General features: G+C 51.4%; 4 protein-coding genes across 6 annotated transcripts in view; 3 read left to right on the forward strand and 1 right to left on the reverse strand.

The window, feature by feature from the left end:
- Carm1 (coactivator associated arginine methyltransferase 1) overlaps positions 1-1,778 on the forward strand; it is a 49,773-nt gene extending 47,995 nt beyond the window's left edge. The window contains exons 15-16 of one of the 3 annotated variants that reach the window (XM_051196797.1): positions 148-216; positions 346-1,778. In XM_051196797.1, coding sequence (XP_051052754.1) covers positions 148-216; positions 346-485 — 209 coding nt within the window. In that variant the 3' untranslated portion in view covers positions 486-1,778. Of the gene's footprint in view, positions 1-147 lie in introns of all 3 variants that reach the window. The other 2 variants (XM_051196796.1, XM_051196798.1) reach the window with 2 other exon arrangements.
- Positions 1-2,152, forward strand: part of Dnm2 (dynamin 2) — a 165,511-nt gene extending 163,359 nt beyond the window's left edge. The window contains exon 20 of the mRNA XM_051196794.1: positions 2,116-2,152. Coding sequence (XP_051052751.1) covers positions 2,116-2,137 — 22 coding nt within the window. The 3' untranslated portion in view covers positions 2,138-2,152. The remainder of the gene's footprint in view (positions 1-2,115) is intronic.
- On the reverse strand, positions 981-5,649 carry Yipf2 (Yip1 domain family member 2). The gene is made up of 9 exons (XM_051196799.1): positions 5,384-5,649; positions 4,912-5,069; positions 4,750-4,830; positions 3,860-3,947; positions 2,666-2,782; positions 2,422-2,588; positions 2,157-2,339; positions 1,944-2,071; positions 981-1,867 (listed from the first exon to the last, which is right to left on the reverse strand). The coding sequence occupies exons 1-8, from the start codon at positions 5,412-5,414 to the stop codon at positions 1,961-1,963; spliced, it is 936 nt and encodes a 311-aa protein (XP_051052756.1). The 5' UTR covers positions 5,415-5,649; the 3' UTR covers positions 981-1,867; positions 1,944-1,960.
- A 98-nt stretch (positions 5,650-5,747) lies between these two features.
- Positions 5,748-8,820, forward strand: Timm29 (translocase of inner mitochondrial membrane 29). The gene is made up of 2 exons (XM_051197075.1): positions 5,748-5,895; positions 5,974-8,820. The coding sequence occupies exons 1-2, from the start codon at positions 5,748-5,750 to the stop codon at positions 6,660-6,662; spliced, it is 837 nt and encodes a 278-aa protein (XP_051053032.1). The 3' UTR covers positions 6,663-8,820.
- Positions 8,821-9,172: the final 352 nt, after the last annotated feature.

Raw genomic sequence — 9,172 nt, forward strand, 5'->3', positions numbered from 1 at the left:
GGGAGCCTCTTCTGTGTACCTCTCCACCTTGATCTGTCACCACTCCATCTGCCCTTCCCACACCAACCATAAGAGTGGAGTGGGCCAGGCAGGCTGGGGGCGGTGACGTCTTGCCTCCCTCCTTCTTTCCTCCCTGTCGCTGCGCAGCCAACACAGGGATTGTCAATCACACCCACTCCCGGATGGGCTCCATAATGAGCACGGGCATTGTCCAAGGTAACAGGGTAGCGGGGCCGTGGGCGGGGGGCCTCCCGCCTGGCCTGCGCACACGCTCAAGCTACCAGTGGGGGCCAGGCAGGCTGAGGGGTCATGCTGGCTCCTCAGTGCCCATGACCTGCCCCACAGGCTCCTCAGGTGCCCAAGGAGGCAGCGGTGGCTCCAGTGCCCACTATGCGGTCAACAACCAGTTCACCATGGGTGGCCCTGCCATCTCCATGGCCTCACCCATGTCCATCCCAACCAACACCATGCACTACGGGAGCTAGGTGCCTCCAGCGGCAACGCCACTGCGCACTGACAGCGCCAGGAAACCAAATGATGCCCACACCCGGTGCAGCTGGTGGCTGTCCCCCTTGTTCTGGAGAAGCGTGAACACCCGGTCACAGCCCTCTTTGCTATGGGAACTTGGACACTTTTGTACACGATGTCGCCGCTGCCCTCAAGTACCCCCCAGCCCACCCTTTGGCCCTGAGCGCGTGTCGCTGCCATATTTTACATGAGATCCTGTCGGGGCAGCCCTCATCCTGTCCTACCCTCTCCACTCTGACCTGGCTTTGACATCTGCTGGAAGAGGCAAGCCCCCTCCCACCCCACCCTATCTCTCAGCTGCGCCTGACCAGGCAGGAGGAGGCCAGCAGCTGCCACAGACCTGGCAGCACCCACACCCCAACCCGTCCTTGCACCTGCCCCTCACCTGGGGTGGCAGCACAGCCAGCTGGACCTCTCAACTACGAGGCCACATGGTCACCATGGGCGTGACATGCTGCTTTTTTTAATTTTATTTTTTTACTAAAAGAACCAGTGTCAACCCACAGACCCTCTGAGAAACCCGGCTGGCCGGGCCCAGCCAGCAGCCCCTGTCCCTAGGCCCAGAGGTTCTAGGTGAGGGGTGGCCATGTCAAGCCTTCAGGGCAGGCGTGACCCCCTCTCACCAAAGGGTTCACCTTACACTTGAATGTACAAAACTCCCAGCTGTCCAAAGGCCTGTAGTCCCTGCTTCCTGCTACTGTCCTATCCTGAGTCCTGAAGGTCCCCCTCCACCAAAAGCTAGAACAGGCAGCCCAGAGGAAAAGTTACCTAGGGCCGATGGGCAGACAAAAAGCCTCAAGGATCTGTCACAGGAGGAAGGAGGGCATCCTCTCCCTGATAGCTAATACAGGCCTGTATGTGCACTCCACATTCATGCTCTACTTCCTCTTCTCAAGACAGCATCCCTGGAAGGGGGCCTAGCAGGGACCTCTCCCTCCAGACAGAAAAAGAAAGAAAGCAAACAAGGAAGGAAGGGCAGTTTTTCCCTTGCTCCTTGGCCCTAGAGTCCCCACCTCAGTGGCCAGAGCCCAGGCTGGGCCCATGCCCACCATAGGTACTCCTGGCAATGGCTGGGCCTGCCCTGTGCCACCCCCTGCCCTGTAAGGGAAACAGGGTCCACAGGCAGGCTGGGAAACCGGGCTCTTCTGTCCATCAGTGATATTTCCTGCTCAGCTGCCCCTCCCCACCTTTATATAAATTCTCTGAATCACCTTTGCATAGAAAATAAAAGTGTTTGCTTTGTAAGAAAAGCCTGCAAAGTAGCAGGTGGTCTCCAGGGTCCAAGACTCTCCAGTCTTCGCAGGGAGGGCAGGACAGGTCGTAGCCCCTTGGGTTTGGCCTGGAAAAGAGAGACTGCTAGAAGTAGCCCCAGGAGGAAGGTGAACCCTTAGCCACAACAGAAACTGGTTTCTCACCTGCAGGCCTGGCCTTCCTAGGTTGTCACGGACTGGGCAGAGGTGGGCAGCAGGACACTGGGAGATAGAGGTGTGGCTTGGGGTGCTGGTATCACATGTTCCAAAGGCAATGGTTGAAAAAAGTATAGCTGCACAGAGATCTCAGGGTGAATTACAGTTGGGTGGCAGCAAGCCCCACTCCACAGCCCTACTGAGGACCGCCTGGACCCCTACCTTACACCCTAGAGCCAAGAGGGCGTGAAGCAGCACCACAGTGGCCAGCAGTGCTGCAGCCACCAGCCTTGTATCCTCTCCAACAACAGGCCACAGGGTGAACACCAGCCCAGCAGCTGACAGGGCCAGGGCCAGTGCTCCAAAGAGCCACTGCAGCCACTCTACTGGAATAAGCCACAGGACCTAGTGTGACAAGTGTAACTTCTGACCATACAGGGTGGGCCATGCAGCTTCCCACCAGTCCCCAGGGCCAAGCCACACTCACCACTGTGGGGATGAAGACAAAGAGTGAGTACCCATAGACACAAACCGTCTCCAGGAAGGTGTACAGCCCCATGCGCTCCCTTGTGCCCTGGCGCCACCGAAGGAAGCCCCACAGTGCCAGTGGCACTAGCCACGCATAGCAGTAGATGGTGATGCCTGCTATAGTCACTAGGAATGCAACATGAGCAGTTACTGCATGCCCTGAGGCCCTTGCAGCCAGAAGCTGAGCCCACCCATCTGCTTACCCTTGTGGAACTGGGGGCTATAGTGGATGGAAGGGTCTCTCCTCTGTGCAAGCACCAAAGTGAGGTTGCCAGTAACTGCCAGGACAAAGGCCAAGGTAGCACAGATCCAGAAGGGTCCTACAAAGGGGGACATGGAGTCCCAGGTTCTTCACTCCTAGGAAAGGTAGCTATGTCCTGTTTTAAGTGTGGTAAGACCCCAGACTCCATTTGATTCTCTCCATCCAGATCACTGGTGATAAAAGCTGCCTCTGAGCTCATCCTGGCTTTCTGGAATACCTTCCAAAATCCCTCAAGCACTTGGCTTCTTTTCTCTGACAAAGCTTTTTTGTTTGGTTTTTGGTTTTTTGAAATAGGGTTTCTCTGTGTAACAGAGGCTGTCCTAGAAGTCACCTTTTAGGCCAGGCTGGCATTGCCTCTACCTCCCAAGTGCTGGGGCTAAAGGCCTGCACCACCACCACCTGGCATCTGAGAAAGTTCTTTATTGGTAGAATAGGCTTGGTGCTTTTCCACTGTGGGCAGGATCTTGTCTAGTCCTAAGGCTTCATGAATGCCACCTTCAGCTGTCCACTCCCAAGTTGCTCCATAGCCCTGAACTGCATATGTTTACATTTGAACTTCACATGGGTATCCTGAGCCCCCATGCCCCTGATCTGCTCCTCATACCTGCCCAGGTGGACTGGGTAGGCCACCCTGGCCTTTCTCACTTTAGACTGCTGGGCATACTCTACAACCAACCACTCTGCACTTAAAGCCTCTACTGCCTGCTCCTGCTGCCTTCTACCATTAATTTCTAAAGTGCCAGATATGGTCTTTCCAAAACCTTCTCACCAAGACCTCTTCTTGCCATATTATGTGACCACTGTACTCACCCATGACCTCCCAGCTTCCACTTCCATGATGTAACCTATGCCATCATGCAAGTTCTATTTCCATCATGGGGCCCAGAAATTTTCTGGGTCCTCTTATAAGCCTCTCTCCATCAATGCCAACAATACTCATTTGCCTGCCTTACTCAGAGGCTTTCTTTCCTAACTTCTCTGTACCAGACAGTGATGCTACTCATCCTCTACGTTAGCCCTGCCGACCACCTGCTTTCTCTCCTGGTGTCTCCCTCAACTGGTCACAAATTTTCTTTATGACCAACTGCCTGGCACAGTCCCATGCATGTTGAATCAAACATATAGCCTCATTTACCATATAAGTCAGGCCGATTTCTAAGATGGTGCCGTACAAAATTGCGGCCAGGGTGGGGCAGCAGCGAGCCTTTGATCCTGTCCAAGACCTGAAGAGCAAAGCCAGGGTCCAGAATGAGAATCCTCGAATTCTGAGAGGCATCACCCCTGTAGATTTCTACTATCTTGACACTATATCCTAACTGAAACAAGCTCAGCTGTCCTCTCCAGGCTGTTCATTGGGTGTGTCTATGGCTTGTGATCTTGGCCCCTACCTCCTCTGAAGGTAAGCTTTTGGGACTGCCAAAATTTTTAAATGTGCATTGGTGTTTTACCATGCAACTCCCCTGGAATTGGAGTTACAAACAGTTGTGAGCTGCCATGTGGGTACTAGAAATTGAACCACAGTTCTCTAAAAGAACAGTCAGTACTCTTAACCTATAAGCCATCTTGTCTGCCTCTCGCCTCCTCTCAACTTCTTGTAGCCTCTTCTCCCAGCCACAGTAAGGACAGTCCATAAATTCTGGATGTTCTCCCTCCTACATCTCCAGGATGTGTCCTCTCAGATACATTTGTATCTGCTTATTCTAGGTATTCCTCTTCTGCTCTAAAGTCTTCTATAACTTCCAATCACCTCAGGTCAAGACCCAAACTTCAGCTCATTAATGGAACTTGCATACAGGCCAAGTGCTATCATTTGTGGCCCTAGCTACACAAGAGGCTGAGACAAAAGACTGGGAAACAACAAGACACTGACTTTAAGACACATACCCATCCATCCACCTACCTTATAACCTACTTTGCCTTCCAGCCCTATCACATACACACCGTTCATCCAAGTTCAGTGCCCCATATATAGTGGCTGAACCCCAAGCAACTCCAAGCCCTTGCCACCTATGTCCCAGGACTCACCTGGGAGGTGTCCACATCAAAGAAGCTTTGATAGTAGTCAAACGTCCAGAATCTCACCTGTGGTTTTTCTTCCTGTAGAAGCTACAAGACACAAACTTTCAGGACCTCCGTACTCATCCAGGATAAGGATAGGGACAGGGCACGAGGGCCTAGGAGACTTACCAATATTTTGTCACCCTCTTCCTCCATTTCTTCGGCTCCATAGCCAATACCTGACCCCACAATCACAGCCACGTGCCCCCGTGAGGTCAGTGCATCACTTTGGCTAGTGGTTGCTGCATCTGGGGTCTCTGCCAGGAGATTTGTGGCTTCTTCGAACTCTGACCAAAGAACATGTGCACAGGTGTTTGGAGTCTGAAAATTCCTTAGTCCAGTGCTCATCAAACCCGGAGGTGGTTGCCTCACTGCCCTCCCCTAAGGAATGAGTGTCTTCAATTTTGACACTTAGAGAAGTGTGCTCCTCTACTAAGATGGGGTTCAGGTTTCAGTTTAGGTCCTAGGCAGACTTGGAGGCTCTGATGTGTCTCTGAGTTTATAGTGGGAGCAGGTTCATCCTGGGATCTGGGTCCCAGCTGCCTGGGGTTCTGTCCTAGGACAGAAGTAGGAGCTCAGACCACTTCCGGGCCCCACTCACCATGGAAGGCCAGTTCGTCAACCGCTGCCATTGCGCTCTGTGAACAAAACTGGATCAGTCAATCCCACAGCCCTCCCCAGCACTGATGCTTCCGCCTACAGTCCTGCCTGGAACCTAACACTCGGAGTGAGACCAGCTCCTCGCCGGGCCCTGCAGATGCACCCCGCCCTCTTCACCTGAGGCTACCTAAGCTGGCGTGGCCTATGCTCCGTGCGCGTGCGTGCGGCCAGCCTAGCCGTAAGAACCCAACCTTCATGCAACGGCAACATCCGGCGCTAACCCGGCTCTTGGTGTCCAGTGAGAAACTACTTCCGGTGTCTTGCGCTTGCGCAGGTGCCACTCCATCGCTTTTCATGCGCATGCTATGCTTTTCCACTGGACTTCGAACCACAGGGAAAGGATGGCAACAGCCGCTCTGAAGAGATTCTGGTCTGGTGGGCGCAGTGAAGTGGGAGGAGAGGCGAATGGTGCCGCGACGGTGGCGGCAAAGCCAGGGGTGTGGACACGACTGGGTGAGTAGTGGCAGAAGGCGGCAGGGTGGGTGGCCCGAGTGGCTGGATCACTGTCACCACAGCGTGTCTTTCCCTCAGGCATTTGGACCCGCGCGCTGCTTCGGGATTACGCCGAGGCGTGCAGAGACGCGGTGGCTGCGTCTCGTGCCCGGCCAGGCCGCACAGCCGCATACGTAGGGCTGCTAGGCGGCGCCGTGGCGTGCTGCATCCTGGCGCCCAGCGAGGGTGCCTTCGAGGAGGCCTTGCTCGACGCGTCAGGGTCCCTCTTGCTACTGGCGCCGGCCACGCGCAACCGTCACTCGGAAGCGTTCTTGCAGCGTCTGCTGTGGATGAGAGGCCGCGGGCGGCTGCGCCACGTGAACCTTGGGCTCTGCTCGCTGATGTACGAGGCGCCCTTCGATGCCCAGGCCAGCCTCTACCAGGCCCGCTGCCGCTACCTGCAGCCACGTTGGATCGACTTCCCCGGTCGGATCCTCGACGTGGGGTTCGTGGGCCGTTGGTGGATTCTGGAGAACCGCATGCGTGATTGCGACATCAACGATGACGAATTTGTCCACCTGCCTGCGCACCTCCGTGTCTTCGGGCCCCACCAGCTGCATTCTGAGGCCAACGAGAGGCTGTTCGAGGAGAAGTACAAGCCGGTCGTGCTCACTGATGACCAGGTGGACCAGGCGCTGTGGGAAGAGCAGGTGTTGCAGAAGGAGAAAAAAGATAGACTGGCGCTGAGCGAGGCCGGTTCACTGGTGCAGTCCGAGGTTTCCAGATGAAACCCAAGGAAACCCCAGGTTCAGGCAAACTGTTGGCCACGGACCGTGCAATGGATGAAATGGATGGAGTTAAACTCCACTCAGTGTGATTTTATGGGAAGCTCTTCTCGCTCTGTTTTATTAGCTGAAGCTAATTGAAAGCCTTCCTGGTCTTGAACATGGAGAAGAGCTGAAGTATTTGACGGTGTTCTATTTATGACCACCAGAACTTAGTAGTACGGAACCTGTATGGTGTAGCTTATTGTCCCTGGGGATGTACTTCAGTGGTAGAGCATTTGCCTCTCGTGCCTGGGTTCCTTGCTAACATTCCCAGCACTGTAAAACAGAACAAAAATGAACTTTTTGTTTTTGGGTTATTGTTTATTTGATTGGTTTTTTGAGACTAGGACTCCCAAAGCACCCAGACTGACCCTGAATCCGGCCTCAGCTCCAGTCCACCACAGTGTATACAGTCCAGGCAAAAGTCCTAGTCAGTGATCTGCCGTGTTGCCTAGTCTAGTCTGGAATTCATGGCCAAAAGTGGTCACTCCAGCAGCAGGATAGCACAGTGTTTAAGAGCAGGGAATCTGACCTTTCTTTTCTGCTAGGCAAGCACATGGTGCACAGACATACTTGCTAACAAAACATTCATGCACATAACACTTAATAAACCATAATCATGTGCCACCGTGCCCAAACTCAGACTTTTCTTTTTCAGTTGAAGCTGAAATGTGCCTGTTTGGGCTTTTTGTTTGTTGCGGATTTTGGTTAGATTTATTTTGAGACAGGGTCTGGAACTGGCAATGAAGACCAGTCTGGCCTTTATCTCGTTATCTGTCTGCCTCTGACTCCCCCACCCCGCCCCCTGGTTTGATTTGTTTTTGAGCTGTGGTCTCACAGCCCAGACCAGCCTCTAATTCATTCTATAGCAAAGATGGAGGGAGAGATCTTTCTATTGTATGGTTTATTGTGTAGGGTACTATTGTCACAGGTACATGCTGGGCAAGCACTGTACCCCCAGTCTTTTTTTTTTTTTAAGATACTCATTTTTATTATGTATAGTTTTCTATCTGCATGCATGCCAGAAGAAGGCATCAGATCTCATTACAACCATGTGGTTGCTGGGAGTTGAAGATAACCTCTGAGCCATCTCTCCACCCCCTTTATTTTTAATTAATTTATTTTTTCCATTCAAATTTTTTTTAAAAAAAATAATTTATTTAACTTTGTGTTGATGGAAAGGTATCAGATCCCTTGGAACTGGAGTTACAGACAGTTGTGAGCTGCCATGTAGGTGCTGGGAATTGAACTCAGGTCCTCTGGGAGAGCAGCCAGTGCTCTGAACCACTGAGCCATCTCTCCAGCCCCCCCATTCAAATTTTTTTAAGATTTATTTATTTATTATGTATCTAGTGTTCTGCCTGCAGACCAGAAGAGGTCACCTGATCTCATGATAGATGGTTGTGAGCCACCATGTGGTTGCTGGGAATTGAACTTTGAACCTCTGGAAGAATAGCCAGTGCTTTTAAACTCTGAGCCGTCTCTCCAGCCCATCTCCTAGTCTTCTTGGGGTTTTTTGTTTTGTTTTGATAGTTTCTGTTTCATCCTTGAGGCCCTTTGACCTAGCTTCTCTTAACTGGTAGCATTATATAATACCATCAGTGCAGGAGACATGGGAGTGCACAGATTTTACTGTTGTGTGTACAGCAGCAGTTGGAACCATAGAGGAAGGCTGGAATGTGTTCTGATCCCAAAGCCTACATACAGTTGAACGTCATTACATGCAGGGACCCTGTGAAAAAGAACAAGGTGGGGCACATAGGTTGGGTCTGGCAAGGTTCAAGCTAATTTATTAGGGAAGCAAGACTACCAATGTCAGGTGGCCTGTGGCTAGTCAATAAAGGCGGAGGATCAAGCAGTCATCTTTGTCATGGTGTTTTTGTTGTCCCAGCAGTGATAACCTGTTGTACACTGACCTACCCCCAATCCTGGTGGTGTGTGTTTTGCCTGATCTTTCCTTATCATATGTACTGAAAGGGTGGTAGTTCTTTTTGTTTAGTTGAGTTTTGTTTGATTTTTTTGAGACAGGATTTCTCTGGAGAGCTGGCTGTCCTGGAACTCAAAAGATCCCCATTTTTGCTTCCTGAGTGCTGGAATGAAAGGTGTGTGCTATCAGCCAGTCATTTATGGCATACGGTAATATTTTTTTTTGTATATGGTTATTCTTACATTCAAATCTTTTGTGGAGATGAGGATGCTAATACACTTTTTGGGGACTGGCAAGGTGGTTCAGTAGGTAAAGGCATGTTCAGACAAGCCCAACCACCAGAAATCATGCCCTGGGACTCAATTGGTAGAGAGAACTAACTCCTCCAAGTTGTCCTGTGACCTCCATTCACACAAAATAAATGAAAAGGTTTCTAAAACATCCACATTTTCAATTTTTAGATGTTTCAATTAGCACATATATAAATGATATATAAAATTCATTAAAGCATTTTATATCTATATAAAGTATTTTTATTAATTCA

Source organism: Phodopus roborovskii, unplaced genomic scaffold, assembly GCF_943737965.1.
Source record: "Phodopus roborovskii unplaced genomic scaffold, PHOROB, whole genome shotgun sequence".
In the NCBI taxonomy this organism is placed as follows: Eukaryota; Metazoa; Chordata; class Mammalia; order Rodentia; family Cricetidae; genus Phodopus; species Phodopus roborovskii.

Bases quoted from the DNA above. Each gene is read 5' to 3' on its own strand.
- Yipf2 (XM_051196799.1), bottom strand. From the start codon at position 5,414: ATGGCAGCGGTTGACGAACTGGCCTTCCATG. The intron at 4,831-4,911 runs GTAAGTCTCCTA...TGTGTCTTGTAG, and splicing joins AAGAGGGTGACAAAATATTG to CTTCTACAGGAAGAAAAACC. The intron at 2,072-2,156 runs GTAGGGGTCCAG...ATCTCTGTGCAG, and splicing joins TCTTGGCTCTAGGGTGTAAG to CTATACTTTTTTCAACCATT.
- Timm29 (XM_051197075.1), top strand. From the start codon at position 5,748: ATGCTTTTCCACTGGACTTCGAACCACAGGGAAAGGATGGCAACAGCC. The intron at 5,896-5,973 runs GTGAGTAGTGGC...TCTTTCCCTCAG, and splicing joins AGGGGTGTGGACACGACTGG to GCATTTGGACCCGCGCGCTG.